Source organism: Gopherus evgoodei, chromosome 9, assembly GCF_007399415.2.
Source record: "Gopherus evgoodei ecotype Sinaloan lineage chromosome 9, rGopEvg1_v1.p, whole genome shotgun sequence".
NCBI lineage: Eukaryota > Metazoa > Chordata > Testudines > Testudinidae > Gopherus > Gopherus evgoodei.
The window spans coordinates 61875154-61896696 of NC_044330.1; the positions used below are offsets into that span (position 1 = coordinate 61875154).

Here is a 21543-nt window from a genome sequence, read left to right on the forward strand (position 1 = left end):
TCCGCCCACACAGCCCCAAGCCCAAACTCAAACTGCTTCCCTCTTGCCACTCCCTTCCTTTGTCCCCTTCCCGGGCAAAGGTGTTGACCTTTCCCCTCCCTTACCTAGCTCAGGTTACCGGCTCTGGCATCGTCCATCCCCTAAAGTCCTCCCCTGATCTCCCACTCCCCACACAGACAGTACCTACTGCATCACACTGGGTTATTTGTAAAAGGATCTGTAATCTGCTTCTGTGCGCGGTGCTGCTGAGTTTTCTCTTCTTCTCTTTTAAACCCTGTTGATCAAGTTCCTTTGACTGCCTCCCCTGCACTCTGCCCACTAACCCACCTCCATGTTTAGTGATGCAAAGTGTGGCTCACACACCAAGTGTGGAGTTCTGGATTGTGGTACGTGGCTGCTTTTGTCTTCAGCATAGAGTTATAGCTCACAGGCTGCAGCTCCCAGCATGTAATGCTCCATCCTGACCAAAAGGGACTCTGCGGGCCACGCCCTGATGTTAAAGATGAAGGTGGGTTGTGGGTACTGGCCCCACTTTGCTTGCCCCTTTGCTGGAGAGTTAGAGGAACCCTCGCACCAGAATGAGACTCGCAGAATTTGGTGTACATTTAAAATTGCCCCCTTAAGTGCTAAATATTTACCAATTGCTTACTGAATTAGCACCTTAGATGAGATTTTGATCAAGCAGAAAGAATGCTGGAAATAGCTTATGTCTGATACCTGAACCCCTCTGCTGAATGGGTGGGAGACTATCGGCTGCTGCATGGAATGACCTTTCAGCAGAATTTCTGCTTAAATATCAATGGAGACCAATGTGAAACTGCTTGTAACACCAACATTTTGACAAGCAGAGGCCCTGGGTAGATACGCTGTGAAGGCAACGTGTGTACCGATGGATTATATAACTAAATGGAAAGTCATCCCACCCAAGTGTTTCCATGGCAAAAATATTTGCTTTTATGTTGAACTTTACTGAAACACTGATTCCTGTAACTGTAGCCCTGTCCAACAGCTGCTTTCCTGTAGTTTCCCCAGAGGGTGATTTGTGCTGTGGTTTGGAATAGCTAATCTCTCAGACCCTCATGCAGAGCCTGTGCATTATGACACATGCTGCTGCCCTCATATGCCTTGTTAATATTGTATAGTTTTTATATTTAGGGTGTTAATTACTGTAAACAAAGCAGATTAATCTAATCAGCTGTTCTATCTGCTGCATCAATCACAGACATCAAAGTGAACATAAAAGAAAGAAGAATAAAAGCACTTTGAAAGCAGAGCCAACTGATTCACCCAGGTGCATCTGAACTAGCTTCCCAGTCCATGTCGTTTCTCTGTTTGCTATAGACCCATTTCAAGGCTTTCAGTTATCCCAGATCTATTAGATATTGCAGTGCTGGGCAAAGGAGATTGCCATAAGAATGGCTATATGAGAACAAAGCAATGGTTTATGTAGTCCAGTTTTTTGCCTCCTAGTGCTTGAAGGAAGGCATAAAATATCTACAGTGCATCTACCTGTGCGATGCTGTCGTGGGGAACTAACTCAGATGGTGAGCAATTGTGGCATAAAGCAGTGGTTCCCAAACTTTTCCCTTGCATGACCTCATTTTCAGATGTTTCCTGTGATCTGGACAGATTGGAATCCTTCATACAGCATGACCTCGCATGGACCCTACGTGCAAGATCACACTGTGATTTTAGAAAATGGTGTCCTCCACACACCTGGGATGCCGTGACCCAATCTGCTGATGGAGTGTCCCAACTTGGGATCGTGACCCTTAATTTGGGAACTGATGCCGTGAAATAGAAGGACGCAAGTCCCTTGGGAATATCCTAGACATTGTAGCTGCAGCAGGTGTTGTTCTTACTAACCAGCTGCACCAGTGACTCCATAAACAAGGTTGCAGAAATCTTTCCTTTATAATCCTTGCCTACATATCCTTTGTTAGGGTTTTTAAAAAGGCAAACAAACCCATTTTGGCCTGCAATCCCTCTTCCCACCTCAGGTCAGAGGAGAATGTATTTAGTTAGGGCTCATTTCTGCAACACTCGTATTGCCACTAATTTGAATGAGATTACTCATGATAGTAAACCCTGCTCTCCATACGGACTGTTGAATTCTGTCTATAAGCACTGGCCTCTTAAAAATAAAGCAGCTGGGCTTACCTAATTGGAGGCTCCTGCCTCAGCAAGTAACAAATGCTGAGTCAAGGGTGGTTTGTAATAAATTTCAGAGGGTCACAACACTCTGAACAAACCAAAGGAAATGCAGTGTAGTTGCTAGCAGCAGCAGCAATAGTGAGGAATAGCCAGCATGGTGGTGAAACAGATATTTAACCCAATCCCTACCATCTGCATGGGCCCGGATATCACAAAGGAGTATAGCAGAGTCCGCTTAGGAGATGGAAATATTGGGGCATGTGGCAAAGCTTTCTTGGCTGCTCCCCTCACTCTACCATAGTGACCCAGACAGGAGTTGGGGTTTGAGAACCGGCACTAGGGCAAAGGGAAAAGCTAGTGCTGGGAACAGTTTCCTTTCTCCAAATGTTTTTGTACACAGCTGCTTTTCCACACTCCAAGTCCTTGGGTATTTTTGGCAGGCCTTGGAAGGATTACTACAGCAGTAAGATACATTACATTTTTAATTAATTTTATAAGCTCTGTGAGCTGGTGCGGGCAGAGATGAAAGTCTGCTCGAGGCACTTGCAAGTGTTGTTCCAGGCAGTTCGGAATAGATTGTATGATACGGTACTGGCTCAGGCAGGTTCCAACAAGCTGCCTGCATTTCTGAATGTTTGAAGATGCCTGAAGCTCAGCAGGGAAGCGGGTCCCCAAGCCATGCTGCTGTCAGTCCCCTTGTGGTCAGGGAGCAGCTGCTGGTACTGCCCCCAGGTTGTGTAGAAGCCTGTCACGTCCTTGTGATCTTAGTGATTGCTCTGGGCTTTTGGAGCCATTTAGGGAATTGCTCTTGTTGGAGTTGGAGACGGAAACCCATGGTGGGACTCCGAGGCAGCATGAGGAGGAACTGTCCCGGTCAATGTGGTGCAAGGGTCTTCTGTCCCTAAGATTAACTTGTGACATTCCCAAAGTGCCCCTGCTCCTGCTCCTGCCTGTCAAACCCTCTCTGCCCTGAGCACCACTGTGCTGAACCCTCGAGCACCATCCCAGCTCTCAAACCTTCCTGACCACTCCCCCTCCAGTGAGACGTCTCCAGAGCACCTCCCAGCTACCAAACCCTCTTTTCCAGCTGGCAGAGCACTCTCTGCCCCACCTGTTTTCATGTCAATGTCTAGGTCTGGGGATGGTAATTAGAACAGACTCCTTTATCTTCAAAGTTACGCACTCCCTCCCCCACAGTGACTGTGGCATCAAGGGAAGGTGCTCTGCCCTTACCAGATAATGTAGGGGAGTTAGTGCTTTGAGAGTGCCTGACAATAGGGCATGTAGCCATTGCTAGCTCCAGACAGCCAGGCTCTGCGCTCGCAGTGTACCCTCTTTGTTGCAGTCCCACGGATTTCATTAGATTTACTCCTGACTTACACCAGCAAAAGACCAGCGTGGCCGCAGGCCTGCAAGAACTACAACAAAAGAAGTCTTGTGCAACCTTTTATTCCAAGGGTAGGTATCGCTTGGAGCATCTGCTCTGAAGGAATTCAGGCAGGTTGGTCTGCGCTTGGTCGGCACATTGTAGTCAGTCCAACATGCAAAGGAACGACAAAGCTGCAAAGTGGATCTGCAGAGTCTGATTGTTTCCACCAATGGCATTAAGGAGATGCATCAGCTCACCTGGAGGCTAGTGCATGGCAGTATCTGAGGGAGCTGCAGTGGTGCAATGCTGGGGGAGGTCCTTTTAGCTGGATCAGTTGAGGGAAGTCCTGATGCTTTGGAGTGGTGGGTGGGTTCTTTCCATCCGAGGCTGGTCATAAATCCTAAGAGAGTTCGTGTTCCTACCAAACGGTTGCTCCCCGGGGCAGGCAGTAACTATTCAGATTGGGGACCTTTCTGGTACACAGGAATTCTCTCAGGAGCAGAGTTGCCACTGAGAGAGAGAAGTGTTTTGCTGCAGTGATGTACTTCAGATCACTGCCTCTGATGTCAAAGTGCCCCATTACTCTATGTGTAATCAGAGGCTTTGCTACCAAGATCTTCCCAAAGGAATGACTTAGTGCAGTGGTTTTCAACCTGTGGTTCATGGACTTCTGGGGGTCCACAGACTATGCTTAAGATTTCCAAAGGCGTTTAGGGGTCTGCAAATGAAAAAAGATTGAAAACCACTGATTTAGTCTATTAATTCTTTCAGCGTCAGGGATGTTGTATTGAGAAATAGATTTTACTTAGACCACATTGTAGGGTTTTGTAGGGGCAATGAAAGGTGCTTTGGTCTAGTGGATTGAGCATGGGGCTGGAATCCAGGAAGCTGAGTTCTAATCCCATTTGTCACCAATTTGCTGTCTGGACAAGTCTCTAACTCCTTTATGCCTCATTTTCTCCATCTCTGAAATAACTCCTCCTTACCTGCCTCTCAGGAACTTGTAAGGATGACCGAGTCATTGCCTGTCGAGCACTCTGCTATGTCGATGCTAAGGACTGTGTTCTCTTGAGCCTAAATAGATTTTTAAAGTTACTTTGTTGCTAAGATGTAATAAGAGTAATCGAATGTGATGATTTAGATTTAATATTAAAAAGCTGTGTGAGAAAGCGCCTGCTGCTCTCTAGCAGAAATTAATGAGTTTCCTCCATTCCCATGGCTGTGCATTTATCACTGACAGTGCTGCTGCCGCAGACACAGGAGTAAACAAACAGCCACCTGCCTGCCACTAGAAATATGGCACCTCGAGTAGTGCGTGGGAGGGTGTTTGCAAGTGTGGCGAACTGGGACTGTTCTTAATGTTTTCTCTGAATACTGTGTGGGGGCCTCAGTTCCTGGCCAACCCTCTGTCGCCTAGCAACTAATAGCCAGGCCCTTCCCACCCTGCAAGGGGATGCTAAACGTGTGGGAGACAGATCAGGTGACCTCCTGGCCCCGGAAAGCAACTAAGCAGAGGAGGAGGGGCTGGAGGGGTTTTCAGTCTGGAGCTGGCTGGGGACGAGGAGTGAAGTGCAGATGTAGGGGTCTGGCTCACGGCCCCCCAGAATAGACCCAGCCGAGGGGTCCCGTTCTCTGTACCTGCAAGCTCTGTTTTAGACTGTGTTCCTGTCATCTAATAAACCTCTGTTTTACTGGCTGGCTGAGAGTCACGTCTGACTGCAAAGTGAGGGTGCAGGACCCTCTGGCTTCCCCAGGACCCTGCTGGGGTGGGCTCGCTGTGGGAAGTGCACGGAGGGGCAGAGGATGCTGAATGCTCCAAGGAGAGACCCAGGAGGTGAAGACGTGTGAGCTTCTTGCCCTGAAAACAGTCTGCTACAAGGGAGAAGAGGCTCCCCAAAGTCCTGACTGGCTTTGTGGGGAGCAGTTCGAGCTTCGCCCAGGGACTCCGTGACAGCAAGCGTCTCAGGAGTGTGACAAACCAAGGGAGCAGCTGGTGCCAATATGGAATGACTAGGGCTGGGTTGTTGGCTGGTTTTCTCCTAATTCTGAAGGCAAAGGGCAGGCTGGATAACTGACCTCTCCTTTTACTGGTGGGGTTTCTGCTGAGAGCCCCCCTCTGAGTGGCTATCTATGGCGATGCCTAACTGCTGCACCCGTGGGCAGAAGAGGCTGGGCCTGCCCATAGAAAAGGGCTGGCTGCTCTTTCAGAATGGCCCAGATTTGGTGGGGGCTGGAGGAGCTGCCCTGTGGGAGGGTGGGAAACAGCTGCCCCATTCCTCAGTGGAGAGTCCCCCTGCTGGGCCGAGGGGTAGGGAGAAAGCACAGGAAGGCAGGGGGAGGCCGTGGGGCTAATGAGGAGCCTCCCTGGCAAACAAAGACAGCTATGTGGGGGGGGGGGGGTAGGGAAGAGCACCTAGCAGTAGGCAGCACTCCTGCTCCCTCGCACAGGGTCAGCCAGCACTAAGTTACCCACAGGCAGTTTCCCTTTGCCCTCCTGGGAGGAGAAGGAGAGGAACAGGAGTCTGTGTGTCTTGCCCTGGGCAAGTGTCCCCCACACCTGCCATGCACATACCAGGAGTAAGAAACCTCCCAGGTCGGCCATGTGCGCATCCTGCCCGTCCCTCTGAGACACGGCAGTGCCACGACAGCTTGGCACATAACCAGCTCCTTCCAGCTATTCTCTTCGATAGCCAGCTCAGAGCATTGTGCATTGGAGGGCCTCTACCAGTCCAACTGTTCCCCAGATCAGTAATTGCTGTGTCTTCCTCGTGTTAGGTAGTTCACATCAGAGTCAACCTGGAAGAGTGAGTTAGACCTAGAAGGCATATGAGTTTTTACCGAGACCGTGCTCTGTGAATGTACCCTTCCTACAGTTTCATCTCCCCGCTCCCAGCAGGAGAGCGGAGAAGATGACTAACCATTTATTGGTTTGCCAGCAGTGCAGTCCACTCCTTTTTAACACAGAACAGAACTAGTGGGAGCACGTGTCAGATATACACAGCCAGACTGTCTCGCAGCCTACTGCAGTGCCCCTGCTTGCTGATTAGCCTCTGCCACTCTGCATCATGCCAGGCATCAGGAGCACTTGGGTCAACTTGTTTTTTCCTCTCCTTAGTGCCTGCAGTCCATTATTCTGGCATGTTTCGGAAGTGAAAATTTCCACCTGGAAAAGAAGCTGGTGTGAGGTCTGGAAGTGGTTTTACCAGGCAACTTCCACTGCAGATAGCCATTGCTCATCCAGTAGGTGTTTAATAATTACACTTGGAAGGATTAGATTTGTAATGGTGAATGTCGGTACACATCAGTTTCACAGTACACACACAAAATGAAGAAAAAGTATTTCCAGCAGTAATAATCAAAAAGTAAGAAAAATGCCACTTGAGAACTTCTGAGCATTTAGGGATGTTTCCGTTGTATATTTTGACATGTGATCATGTTAATTTGTGTTTTAATGGTTACAGAGCTTTAACTTTCTGACTTTCAATGTCTACTGCCATTATATCATTATTGTCTTGCTCCCCTGGTGTGTGACCTCTTCCCATAATGTTGAGCAACTGTGAAAAAACCTAAAAAATGGATGAAAATAAACATCAGTATTATCTGTCAAAATGATCAAAACCCACAAACTTCTGCCAAGCCTGTTAATAACGTAGAGAGTGTCAATGCATGTCAGAGCATCACTTATGCTTTTTTTCAGCCATCTGAGGAGCAACTGCCATCTAAACTCTGCTAATTGCCTCTTTTTAAGCACTTTTGTTGAAGGCAGCTGACCTGGTCTGAGGGGCGGGAGAAGGTTGGGTTTGGGGCTGGGAGGGATGAGTGAGCTGCTACTCAGGTCTGGTCTACACTACGATTTTAGGTCGAATTTAGCAGCATTACCTCGATTTAACCCTGGACCCGTCCACACGACGAAGCCCTTTTTTTGACTTAAAGGACTCTGTAAAGTGATTTCTTTACTCCACCTCTGATGAGGGGATTAGAGCTTAAATCGCCCTTGCCGGGTTGAATTTAGGGTAGTGTGGACGCAATTCAACAGTATTGGCCTCTGGGTGCTATCCCAGAGTGCTCCATTGTGACCAGTCTGGACAGTGCTCTCAACTCAGATGCACTGGCCAGGTAGACAGGAAAAGGCCCATGAACTTTTGAATTTCATTTCCTGATTAGCCAGCGTAGTGAGCTGATCAGCACAGGTGACCATGCAGAGCTCATCAGCAGAGGTGACCATGGAGTCCCAGAATCACAAAACAGCTCCAGCATGGCTCGATCGGGAGGTACTGGATCTGATCACTGTATGGGGAGATGAATCTGTGCTATCAAAACTCCGTTCCAAAAGACAAAATGCCAAAATATTTGAAAAAGTCTCCAAGGGCATGAAGGACAGATGCTATAACAGGGACTCGTGGCAGTGCCATGTGAAAATTAAGGAGCTCAGGCAAGTCTGCCAAATAACCAGAGGGGCAAATGCCACTCCAGGTCACAGCCCCAAACATGATGCTTCTACGATGAGCAGCATGCCATTCTAGGGGGTGCAGCCACCAGTACCCCAACCCTGTGCTTTGACTCCATCAATGGAGTAGGACGCAACACAGAAACGGGTTTTGGGGGCGAGGAAGATAGCTCACAGTAAGGAAGCAGAGAAACTGGTTTCCCCAGCAGCCAGGATCTGTTTCTCACCCTGGACCTGGAGCCAGTAACCCGCAAACCCACCCAAGTGTGCCTCTCAAACCCGCCAGGCAGAGAAGGGACCTCTGGTGAGTAAATATTAGATATGGTTTAAAAGCAAGCGTATTTAAAGATTAATTTGCCCTGGCATTTGCGGCCAGTACAGCTACTGGAAAAGTTTGTTAATGTGTCTGGGGATGGAGCGGAAATCCTCCAGGGACATCTCCTCCATAAAGCTTTCCTGGATGTACTCCCAAAGCCTTTGCAAAAGGTTTCTGGGGAGGGTGGCCTTATTTCTTCCACCATGGTAGGACACTTTACCACGCCAGGCCAGCAGCATGTAGTCAGGAATCATTGCAGAACAAAGCATTGCAGCATATGGTCCCGGTGTTTGCTGGCATTCAAACAACATCCGTTCTTTATCTCTCTTTTATCCTCAGGAGAGAGATATCATTCATGGTCACCTGGTTGAAATAGGGTGCTTTTATTAAGAGGACATTCAGAGGTGCCTGTTCCTGCTGGGATGTTTGCCTGTGGCTGAACAGAAATGTTCCTCATTGTTAGCCACGCAATGGATGGTGAAGCCATCAAAATGCGACTTTGTAATGAAAGCACACGTGCTATGTAATGTTAACAGCAAGGTTTACCATTGTTCTATAAAATGTGTCTTTTTAACTACCACTCTTCCTTTTTTTTCCTCCACCAACTGCATATGTTTCTCCTTCCCAGAGGCTAGCAAAGATTAGAAGGCGAAAAAAATGCACTGGGGATGAAATGTTCTTTGCGCTCATGCTGTCCTCCCACACTGACAGAGCACAGCAGAATGCGTGGAGGCAGGCAATGTCAGAGTGCAGGAAAGCACAATCTGAACACGAGGAGAGGTGGTGGGCTGAAGAGAGTAAGTGGCGGGCTGAAGATGATAGGTGGTGTCAGCTTGCTGACAGAAGGCAGGAGTCAATGCTCAGGCTGCTGGAGCATCAAACTCATATGCTCCAGCATATGGTTGAGCTGCAGGAAAGGCAGCAGGGGCACAGACTGCCACTACAGCCCCTGTGTAACCAACTGCCCTCTCCAAGTTCCATAGCCTCCTCACCCAGGCGCCCAAGGACGCAGTGGGGGGGCCTCCGGCCACCCAGCCACTCCACCCCAGAGGATTGCCTAAGAAACAGAAGGCTGGCCTTCAATAAGTTTTTAAGTTTTAAAGTGCAATGTGGCCTTGTCCTTCCCTCCTCCCCCACCTCTCCTGGGCTACCTTGGCAGTTATTCCCCTATTTGTGTGATGAATTAATAAAGAATGCATGAATATGAAGCAACAATGACTTTATTGCCTCTGCAAGCGGTGATCAAAGGGGGCAGGTAAGGGTGGGTTAGCTTACAGGGAAGTAGAGTGAACCGGGGTGTGTGGGGGGGTTTCATCAAGGAGAAACAAACACAACAGTCTCACTATATCCTGGCCAGTCATGAAACTGGCTTTCAAAGATTCTCTGATGTGGCAGCAAACGGTGCAGTTCAACTGCTAGGCATCGACATCTCCTGGCTGCTGTCCAGAAGATGGTGCAGTACGAATGCTAACCATGATCATCTCCTGGGTGCTCAGCAGAAGATGGGAATGACCTGGCTGAGTCACTCCTCACCGAGGTCAACTAAAAGAGCACCCAGTAGTACGACGATGACGGATACCAGTCGTAAGGCACCGTCTGCTGCCAAAAGGCAATGAGCTGCTGCTGTGTAGCACTGCAGTCCCACGTCTGCCAGCACCCAGGAGACATACGGTAATAGCTGATCGGGCTCAATGCTTGCCATGGTATGGCATCCGCACAGGTGACCCAGGAAAAAAGGCGCGAAATGATTGTCTGCCGTTGCTTTCACGGAGGGAGGGGGGCAGGGCCTGACGATATATACCCAGAACCACCCGCGATTCTGTTTTTGCCCCATCAGGCATTGGGATCTCAGTCCAGAATTCCAATGGGGTGGCGGAGACTGGGGGAACTGTGAGATAGCTACCCACAGTGCAATGCTCCGGAAGTCGATGCTAGCCACGGTACTGTGGATGCAGTTCCTCAACTTAATACGCTGAGAGCATTTTGTGTGGGGACACACACAATCGACTGTATAAAAATGATTTCTAAAAAAAGACTTCTATAAATTCAACCTAATTTCATAGTGTAAACATACCCTCAGTTTGCCAGGAATGAAATGGAGTAGCCCGTTTTGCCCAGGGCAGGAGGGACTAATTTGAGTTCATGCACTGTGAAATCAGCCATTTATTGTTCTGTGCTCGGAAATGCATTTGGTGATGCAGTTTAAAGCCCGGCATCTGAACAGAGCCCATTTCAAACCTTCCTCAGAGGAGCTGTGTAAAAATATAGCCCTGTTTTCCTCCAGCTGGAGATGATTTAGGATCCGCTGCATTCTTCCTTGAAGTGCTTTGGAGAAAATAGAGCGATGGAAGTTTAGAAACTATCAACTCACTCTCCTCTCTTCCCCACCCCCACCCCAAAGACTGAGGAGCTGATTCAAACACACAGCAAAAGAATAATACATTGGAGTCCCTGACTCTTTTGCTTGGTCAGAGGTTCCAAGACTCCAGTCTCTCCCTTCCCATGCTTTTCCTAGGATCCTTCACTGAAAAGAAGTAGGTGCTTTCTAATCAGTAGAGAAAATGTTTAGGGTTTTATCGTTGCTGCTTGTTTTTCCTCCTTGATGTACACCAGAATTCTCATGCACACAAGACAGGCACGATCCCTCTGTTTCTTGTCTTCTGCAGTGAAATTGTGCAGTTTACCTTGCCTTAGCTTTTTGCATTGCTGTCCCATCCTTCCTTCCCAGGCAAGAGGGAAAGCTTTATAGCAGAGTTGGCTCTTTTTTCCCACCCCCAATTTCCTGTCTGAAAATATTCCTGCAAATTGTGAGTCAACGTCTCAGCTTCGTATGAATATGATCTTGAGGATGTGATGGAAGGTTTTGGACCATCCCCTGCCATGCTCATGTGAATGCAGTGCATTTAAGATCCACACTGGCTGCATCCCTCTCTCCTTTCCCCAAGAAAATGTCTGGTCTCAGTTTCAGGCAGGAAGGAGTCACTGCTATCTTTCCTTTTGCTGATGCTAATGTAGTTCCTGAAGTCCCTTGTATTGAGTGGCTTGCTCTCATGCTGCTCCTTTCTCCTGTTCTCTCTTGTAGGTATCTGACCAGCTTCCCTGGTTTTTGATGGTAAAGCAGGATTGTTTTAACTAAAGATGGAAACACTGGAGTCAGAATTGACCTGCCCAATCTGCTTGGAGTTATTTGAAGACCCTCTGTTGCTGCCGTGTGCTCACAGCCTGTGCTTCAGTTGTGCCCATCGCATCCTGGTGTCCAGCTGCTCCTCCAGCGAGTCAATAGAGCCCATCACAGCATTCCAGTGCCCCACCTGCAGGTATGTCATCTCCCTTAACCACCGCGGCCTAGAGGGCCTCAAGCGGAATGTGACCCTGCAGAACATTATAGATCGCTTCCAAAAGGCTTCTCTGAGTGGCCCCAACTCCCCTAGCGAGAGCCGCCGAGAGAGAACATACCGCAAGAGCCCTGCCATGTCCAGTGAAAGGATAGCATGTCAGTTCTGTGAGCAGGACCCGCCGCGGGATGCGGTGAAGACCTGCATAACCTGCGAGGTGTCCTACTGTGACCGCTGCCTCCGGGCCACGCACCCTAACAAGAAGCCATTCACCAGCCACCGCCTGGTGGAGCCCGTGCCGGACACACACTTCCGAGGACTCACTTGCTTGGAGCACGAGAATGAGAAAGTGAACATGTACTGTGTTGCGGACGACCAGCTGATCTGTGCCTTATGCAAACTGGTGGGACGCCACCGGGACCACCAGGTGGCATCACTGAGTGATCGATTTGAGAAGCTCAAGGTAAGAGTCACTGGCTTTCCCAAAACGAGTGGTGTGAGCTGGGAAGGGTCGTTTGTGGCTCGCTGGGCTCGCCCTAAACCAGGTGTGGCCGAATTGTGCAGGAAATGGAGCAGGTGCCAGCTGGGAGCATGATGAAGCATTGCATCCTGGGAGCTGTAGTTTCAGTGGGCCTGAGCTCTATGGTGAAGTGTCATGGGTCAAAGGTGGAATGCCGTGAACTGTTGCTCTTTGGCCATCTGGTTCAGTGGCAGAGCCCTAGTGCCACGAGGAAAGCTGCTGCATGCTGAGAGTTGGACAGCCTTCCTTGTAGGGACCGTGGTTTTCCAGTGGAGTATTTTTAAAGCTAAATCAGTTCCAGATGTCCTAGTCAGACTCTTATTTACACCTAATGAACCCTCCAGGCTTTAGAAGGTCCATAGGTTAATGAAAGCTGCATGATCCTTTAGCGGTGAAATCTCCAGACCATTGGCAGCTAGAAGGTTAAGCGAACCACATGAAAGAGAGATCCTGCTTGTATGATTGCAAGAAAGTTGTTCATTTTCTGCTGATCTGCATGTCACGAGTTCAGTCCTCAGGCATGCTAACCAAACCATAGAGCCCACAAAGTACAGAACAAGCCTCCCCGTGCCCCAAATTAGAGGGGGTTGTTGTGTGTAATAGAGAATGCAATGGTGGTTCTGGGCAGCAGCACCAAGAATGTCCACGCAATAGAGAGTGCAGGGCTGCTTTGGGGAAATGGGTATGGGTGGGGAGGGCATGAGTGGGGAGTTTCAGGGTAGTGGAGAAGCTAGTACTGGAGCTGGGCACTGGGTGCAGGAACTTATGAGATCTGGTGCTGGCTGTGGCTATTGGACCCAGGAATTTCAGGGATTTGCTTAGTATTTATTGTGGAGATTCTCCTACTGAAAAATCTTCCTTGCACATCCCTGCAGATTTCCCAGATCCTGGATCTTCCAAGCTGCTGCTCTCCCTGCCCCAGCAATGGGTCCTGTGTGCAGACCCTTGCTATGTCTATTGGCTGACTGTAATTTCTGCAATGAAGGATTATTGGAAATGAAGTGTGTCTGACTCGACACAGATCAGTGGTGAAGTGTCATTGAAATTAGAGGTGTACTCTCCCCCGATTCACTCCCTGCAATTGGGGGTGCATCTGTTCCCTCCCTGATGCAGGCATGCAGTGTAATCCCCCTGAATGGGACTTGTATCTGCATGCATTGCACGTGAGGAAATGTCCTTCTATCCTTCTGTATTTGAAGCTGGAATCCCAGCTTTGTCCCCAGGGCTAGATGGGAACAGTGCCTTCCATCTAGGACTGCAGGGTGAGCTGAACTAAGCAGATCTAGGGGCACTCTGCCACAAACATCAGATCCCAGTCCAGGTGTGAATATGGTGGCGTGCATTTAATTGTGGTACAGCAATGACTATGCAAGTTAGATTTGGCCCTCAAGCCCCAGGCAGTTTGTCATTGGGCTGCAGGGTTTCTCGCTACATTGGCCAGGCCCTGGATTAAAGTTATTGGTTTATTAACCAATGGGAGCCTTGTCTCTCTGTTTTTCCTCAATCCACACTCTCGTTCCCCATCCATTCAGTGCCTAGTTATGCGTGCCCAGGTTCCTTAGTTTCTCTGCACTGAAGAGTTTTGGCAGCCTTTATTTATCCCGTAAGGACAAAAGTCTTCTGTTGCCTTTCTTTGTTTCTGGGGGTGGTTGGTCTGTCTAGCACTAGTGGGGGTATTACTACTAGCCTTCCCCAGGTCGGCTTGTCCAAAGCTTTGTTGGGGTGACTCCACGATTGGCTCTTGTTTCATGAGATAAGGCCTGGAAAATGAAGGTTACTCAATGGCACTTGGTCAGAACACACACACTGCCTGGCGAATAGCTGACTAAGTGCTGAGGTCAGTAACCTATCTGGCAGCATGGCTGCATCTCCGTGCTTGACTGCCTTCCTTTCTGCTCAGCCCCTATAATCTCCCATAAGCCGCTGTCTCCTCTTTATTAGAGGCAGAAAAATGAGCAGATGAACCTGTCAGCTAGACTTGCTGTGAATATGGAAAGGGTCAATTAAACTGATCGCAGGGTAGGTTCCTTCTCCGTTCCCGTATGTTTCGGTGCACACTGGCTCTTCCAGGAGTTAAGCCGACTCCATCCATAGAAGCAGTGCTGACTGTGGTGGAGCTGAGCTCCAAAGGCCATGGCAGAATTCCTGGGTTCATGCTGCTTGCATGCTTGCAGGAAATGCACGGGGGCCTGGGAAAAATCATGAAACCAAGGGTGCTGAACCCAAGAGGCGCTGTGACCAGTGTGCCATGTCACAAAGCCCAGAGCCACCACTGCAAAGTGATCACAGCTCAGTCTCTCTCTAGCTAGGCCTGGGCCCTCCCCTCCACATTGGGCTGGGATCAGTACTGGGGTGGAGGGTGCTGCTGCAGGTGACTGGTGCCGCCTGTAGCTACAGTATAATGCTCCCATTAAATCTGGAGGCTCAATCTGCCCCTGGGAGCTGTATCCTGATCTAACCAGGATGGGCTGGAGGCACAGTGGGGGAGGGGTAGACATCCTCACTGCAGAGATTGAAGCCGATGTCGGTGTGGCTGAGGCATCCTGATCAGACGGGGTGAGCTAACCAGCCTTGTACAATGCAGTTCATGTGAGTCTTTCTAGGGATAATGGTCCTGGGGCCTGATGCTCCCAGGCATGGCGTGTTCTGTTCTGCTAGCTGTGATGTGCCCCGGGAACTTCCCTTTCCCCAGCTCCTACTTCTGACAGGTACCAACTGCATGCTGCTCATTGGCCCCGTCAGGTCAATCCTGACAGCATCTGTCCCCCTTCCTCTGTCGGTCTCCTGCTAACTGATGCCATTGCAGGATCTGCACTGGGGACAGCCTTCTCCAGCAGTACCAGCAATAAACTCCCCAGCACCACTGAAGCGCACCAGACAGTCTCCCCTCTCCTGCCCTTTTGGCCAAAGCTCTATATCTAGCCATCTGTCCCGGGCTATCTGGACACCTCACAATCATTTGGGGCTTTCAGCGCCACAGCTGTTACCTCATTGTATAGGTGCAGAACCAAGCAGCAGGGGAGATTAAGTGACTTGCACAAGGCCTGTGGTTGAGCTGGGAATTGCCTCTCCTGTGACCTGTCTGCTGCACCATCCTTCCTATCCTCCCATCTCATTTGTCTGCTGTATAAGGACTATTTATCATTTTCATCAGCCTTCCTTTCCCTCCCTCCCTCCCCACCTTCTCCCAGTCCCTGCAGAGATACGCCTGGAAGTAGCCTCAGGTGTGTTGCCACCTTGCTCTCTGTGTCTGGGGAACCTTCCCTCTGTGGTAGACTGTTTTCCAGCTGGAATATCCCCCACAGTGAAGCAGCAGAAATGGGTGATCATCCCCCCCAACACAAGTATGTAGCATGTGTTTGATCTGAACTGAATTACAGTTCTGCGCTTTCCAAGTTGGAGAGATCAAACTTCCTGGAATACTTCCCACAGTCCCTGAGGAGTACTTTGAAGCCTGATTTTTAAGCAGCACTAATGGCTCCACTGAATCTGAAGTGAACCTGAATGCCTGATATTTGACCTACATACAAAATATAAAATTAGAAATCTCTCCCCCCAACCCAATGCATTCCATGTGAATCTGCAAAATAGTTTTAATTAATTTTATTTTCAAACAAAATTAAAAACCTGTATAGTCTGTTATATTACTGATTATGCTAGTAAGACTATAGTTAGTCAGATTTCCATTAGAATCCTCTTTCACATGCTCATAATTTTTTCATCACTTCTCTTTCCAGTTGAAATTTTCCAGGCTTATTCTCAGCCTAAAAGTGATTTCTTTTTTTAAATATTTAAGCAAAATCAATTCATCTACTTTTGTTATGTGAGGGGGCAGGAAGAAATACTTTCCCCTCTCTAGCAAAACTGCCAGGCACTCTTTCATGCACAGGTTAGATTTCTAAATAAAAGGACTGATGATTGGACAATAAAACTTTCCAGAAGTCTTGTCCTAACTGAGGGCTATTCTCTAGACTAATTTGCATACATAGAAACAAACACTAACCACAAATTGTTTAAATTTACTATTTTTGCACATTTATACTATGAAAATACTGTCTAAGGACTATTGATAACAGAAATAAATGAAATGGTAGCAACTGAAACAGTCAGCATTTGTCAATGGCAACCCCATATTGGTGATGCTGCCTAGGTTTCTTATTAAAGTGTCTCAAATACCACTGTCATGTTTAGTGGTGATCTCTGCAACATAGGCACTGATTCTGCGGGTACTCCAGGTCTCAAGCACCCATGGAAAAAAAATAAGGAGTGCTTAGCACCCCCCAGCCGGAGCTGTTTGGCGGGGCTGCTGATCAGCGGCTTGGCTGCTGTCGGACAGCACTCGGGGGAGCAGGGCTGGCTTTAGGAAGTGCAGGGCCCAATTCAAACGTTTTCGGCAGGACCCCGACATGGATGACTTAAAAAAAATGTTAAAAAGGCCTTTCATTTCTTAGCAACCAGTTCCCTATAAAAAGTTCTGATTTAAGGGATGTGCCACAGTATGTATTTTTTGTACCAGTAGGGTTACCATACCTCCGTATTTTCCTCCTGGATGGTGATTTAAGAACCAAAAAGATGGACATGTCTGGGAAAATACGGATGTATGTTAATCCTACCTAAAGTTCTTTTTTAAAAAGATGGGCCTGAACTAGAAATGAGCTCCGTTTCACATGTGTGGGTCCCCGCCACTCCCTGGGGGTGTGCTAGGGTGACCAGATGTCCTGATTTTATAGGGACAGTCCCAATTTTTGGGTCTTTTTCTTATAGAGGATCTTATTACCCTCCACCCCCTGTCCCTATTATTCACACTTGCTGTCTGGTCACCCTAGCCCAGTGTGCACATTTGTGGGTCCCAGCTGCTCCCTGCCCTCCTCATTGAAGTAGGTGTGCAGGGTTACTGCCCTGGGAACTGCAGGGCACCAGTGGACATGATGGGACTGTCTGGAGGCAGGGCAGGGGCTGACTGGAGGTAGGGTCTGGCTGCAGGCAGGGCAAGGGGTGTGGGGCTGGCTGGAAATGGGTGGAGTGGGCTGGCTGGCTTCAAGTAGGGCCATGGAGGGGGGTGAGGCATGGGTCGGCAGGGCTGGAGACAGAGAAGTGTGGGACTGGCTGGCTTCAGACAGGGACGTGCAGCAGGGGTTGGGTGGAGACGGCAGGGGGTGCGGGGCTGGCTGGAAATGGGCTGGTGCGGGCAGGGCAGGAACTGCGGGGCTGGAGGCAGGGGGTGTGGGGCTGGCTGGAGACGGGCTGGTGCAGGCAGGGCAGGGGGTGCAGCAGGGGCTGGCTGTGGGCAGGGCATGTGGATACAGGGGGTACAGCCCACCCTGTACGGTGACTGCCCCCTCCTCCTCCCTCTCCCCTCGGGGTAGCAGCAGCAGCAGCCAGGGGTTTGGGGGCTATTTAAAGGGCCTGGGGCTGCCCTGCTTCCACCGCCCCGTAAATAGCCGAGGGAGCTCTGGGGAAGCGGGGGAGGGCTCTTGCAGCTCTTAAAATAGCCCCCAGAGCCCCCTGCTACCCCAGGGCTCTGGGGGCTATTTAAAGGGCCCAGGGCTCCCCTGCTTCTACCGTCCTGGCCCTTTAAATAGCCTGGGGAAGCGGCGGGGCTCCAGTGGTTATTTAAAGGGGCGGGGCTGTAGAGGCAGGAGAGCCCCAGACTTTTTAAATAGCCCTCAGAGCCCTGCAGCCCTACCCCAGGGTTCCAGCAGTGGGGCTCTGGTGGCAATTTAAAGCCAGGCCACCCTGGCACAGTGCACCGGCTTTTGCCAGTACGCCGAACGGGGCTTGAGTGCGGGGCCCTCTTAGGGGTGGGGCCTGATTCAGGGGTATTGGTTGAATTGGCCTAAAGCCGGCCCTGCAGGGGAGGGCGGAGAGCAGCGAGAGTGGAGCCGGTGGGGAGGGTGAACAGACAGAGTGAGGATGGGGCCTCAGGGGAAGGGGTGGAGTGGGGGCAGGGTCTCAGGGTGGAGCATGGGTGGAGCACCCTCTGGGAAAAATAAAAGTCAGTTCCTGTGCTCTCCAATATTGTAGTTTCCTAGTTCTGTAGATGTTCTTTCTTTGGTGTTTCAGTGCAGCGTTCTGTTTGGGTCACAATCACTTTGGGGAAGAAAGATAACAGAGGCTCCCCGAAATAGTTATTAATGATTCCCAATCTTGCTGGAAAGATATAACAAGTGGGGTTCCGCAGGGGCCTGTTTTGGGACTGGCTTTGTTCAATATCTTCATCAGCGACTTAGACGTTGGCATAGAAAGTACTCTTATTAAGTTTGCAGATGATACCAAACTGGGAGGGATTGCAACTGAAGAAGAAAAGACGGTTACTCACCTTTGTAACTGTTGTTCTTTGAGATGTGTTGCTCATATCCATTCCAATTAGGTGTGCGCGCGCCGCATGCACGTTCGTCGGAAGACTTTTACCCTAGCAACACTCGGTGGTTCGGCTGGGTCACCCCCTGGAGTGGCGCCGTTATGGCGCTGGATATATACCCCTGCCGACCCAACGGCCCCTTCAGTTCCTTCTTGCCAGTTACTCCGACAGAGGGGAAGGAGGGCAGGTTTGGAATGGATATGAGCAACACATGTTGAAGAACAACAATTACAAAGATGAGTAACCATCTTTTCTTATTCGAGTGCTTGCTCATATCGATTCCAATTTGGTGATTCCCAAGCCTTCCCTAGGCGGTGGGGTCGGAGTGAGATGTTGCAGAATGCAAAACCGCTGAGCTAAATGCTGCATCATCTCTGGACTGTTGAACCAATGCGTAATGTGAGGCAAAGGTGTGAATCGATGACCAGGTAGCTGCCTGACATATTCCTGGATGGGGATATGGGCCAGGAAGGCGGCAGATGACACTTGCGCCTGAGTAGAATGGGCAGTGAGGTGGCTAGCCAGAACGTGAGCCAATTCATAGCATGTGCAGATGCAGGATGTTACCCAAGATGAAATTCATTGGGAAGAGACCAGTAGGCCTTTCATCTGGTCTGTGACAACTATAAAGAGCTGAGGTGACCTTCGGAAGGATTTGGTTCTCTCGATATAAAAGGTGAGAGTCCTGAGGACATCCAGGGTGTGTAGCTGTTGTTCCCAATGCGATGGGTGCGGCTTCTGGAAGAAGACTGGGAGGAAGATTTCTTGATTGACATGAAAGACAGACACCACCTTAGGGAGGAAAGAGAGGTGTGGTCGCAGCTATACCTTGTCCTTATGGAATACTGTATATGGGGGGTCCGCTGTCAAAGCCCGCAGCTCAGATACTCGTCTCACCGAAGTAATAGCGATGAGGAAGGCTGTCTTCCAGGAAAGGTACAGCAGCGAGCAGGTGGCCAGTGGCTCGAAAGGAGCACCCATAAGCTTGGCTAGCACCAGGTTTAGATCCCAGGTAGGGGTCGGGCGTCTGACTTGAGGGTACAAACGCTCCAATCCCTTGAGGAACCTTGAAACTATAGGGTGAGAGAAGATTGATTGGTCATTTTCCCTTGGGTGGAAGGCAGAAATGGCTGCTAGATGCATCTTTATGGAAGAGACCGCTAGGCCCTGCTCTTTTAGGGACCAGAGGTAGTCCAGGACCATAGGAACGGACACTTGTCTGGGGACTAAGTTACGCTGAGCGCACCAGCAGGAGAAACGTTTCCACTTGGCAAAGTATGTCATCCTATTGGAAGACTTCCTACTGCCCAAGAGCACCTGTTGGACCGAGGCAGAGCAACGCAACTCAGACTGGCTCAACCACGCAGCAACCATGCTGTGAGATGAAGGGACTGCGGGTCCGGATGGTGAAGCCTGCTGAAGTCCTGTGTTATGAGGTCCGGCCAGAGTGGCAGGGGGATCAGGTCTGCCACTGAGAGGTCGAACAACATGGTGTACCAGTGCTGCCTCGGCCACGATGGAGCAATCAGGATCAGGTGGGCGCTGTGCCTGCAGAGCTTGAGTAGGACTCTGTGGATGAGTGGAAACGGTGGGAAGGCGTAAAGTAGGTGCCTCTTCCACAGGATCAGGAATGCATCTGAGAGGGAGCCCAGGGAGCGTCCCTGGAAGGAGCAGAACACCTGGCATTTCCTGTTCTCTTGGGAGGCAAAGAGATCTATGTGAAGAAACCCCCACTTCCAGAAAACAGAATGGATGATGTCCGGACGAATCGATCACTTGTGAGACAGGAAGGATCTGCTGAGGTGATCCGCCAGAGTGTTCTGGACTCCTGGGAGAAAAGATGCTACCAATTCGATCGAGTGGGCTATGCAAAAGTTCCAGAGGTGGATGGCTTCTTGACAAAGGAGGGAGGAGCATGCTCCACCCTGCTTGTTCGTGTAAAACATGGCAGTTGTGTTGTCCGTGAATACTGACACACAACGGCCTTGGAGATGGTCTCGAAACACCTGGCATGCTAGACGGACTGCTCTCAGCTCCCACACATTGATGTGTAAGGCCAGTTCTTGGGGCAACCAGAGGCCTTGAGTGCGAAGGCCCCCGAGGTGGGCACCCCAACCCAGAGATGACGCGTCCGTGGTCAGGGCCATCGAGGGTTGTGGTGGGTGGAATGGCATCCTTTCACAGACTAGAGTGGGGTCTAGCCACCAGGTTAGGGAGCCCAGAACGTTCCTGGTGATAGTGAGCACCGAGTCCAGGCTGTGTCTGCGTGGTTGGTATATTGAAGCAAGCCAGGTTTGGAAGGGACGGAGGCGTAGCCTGGTGTACTTGGTCACGAAGGTGCAGGAGGCCATGTGACCTACTAGGCCGAGGCAGGTGCGCACCGACATTGTCGGGAAGGTTTGAAGACTTTGGATTATGGAAGCCATTGCTTGAAAACACGACTGCAGGAGGCAGGCTCTGGCCACATTGGAGTCCAGAACCGCTTCGATGAAGTCTATTCTCTGCATGGGTGTCAGAGTAGACTTTTCTGTGTTGATCATGAGGCCTAGGCTCCCGAAGAGGTCTGTGATGATGCGCAGGTGCTGTGATACTTGCAACTGGGAAGTCCCTCGACTGAGCCAATCGTCGAGATACGGGTAGGCGTGTACCCAACAATGGCAGAGGGAGGCGGCGACTGCAGCCATGCATTTTGTGAAGACACGCGGAGCTGTAGAAAGGCCAAACGGAAGTACAGTGAACTGAAAGTGTTGATGGTTGACCACAAAATGGAGGTACCGTCTGTGTGGTGGATAGATTGCGATGTGGAAATATGCATCCTTCATATTGAAGGCGTCATACCAGTCTCCCGTATCCAGGGACGGGCTAATGGTCCCCAGAGATACCATGTGGAACGTCAGTTTTGTCATGAATTTGTTGAGTTCTCGCAGGTCTAGGATCGGTCATAGACCTCCCTTTGCCTTGGGGATTAAGAAGTAGCAGAAATAGAACCCCTTGCCTCTCATGTCCTCTGACACCTCTTCTATGGGCTCCCATGGCTAGGA

The 21543-nt window shown here is 50.0% G+C and overlaps 1 protein-coding gene across 5 annotated transcripts in view; it reads left to right on the top strand.

Moving 5' to 3' along the window:
- LOC115657517 (probable E3 ubiquitin-protein ligase MID2) overlaps positions 1-21543 on the top strand; it is a 401900-nt gene that overhangs the window by 58432 nt on the left and 321925 nt on the right. For all 5 annotated transcript variants that reach the window (XM_030575451.1, XM_030575455.1, XM_030575456.1 and 2 more), the window contains exon 2: positions 11369-12084. In XM_030575451.1, coding sequence (XP_030431311.1) covers positions 11425-12084 — 660 coding nt within the window. In that variant the 5' untranslated portion in view covers positions 11369-11424. The remainder of the gene's footprint in view (positions 1-11368; positions 12085-21543) is intronic.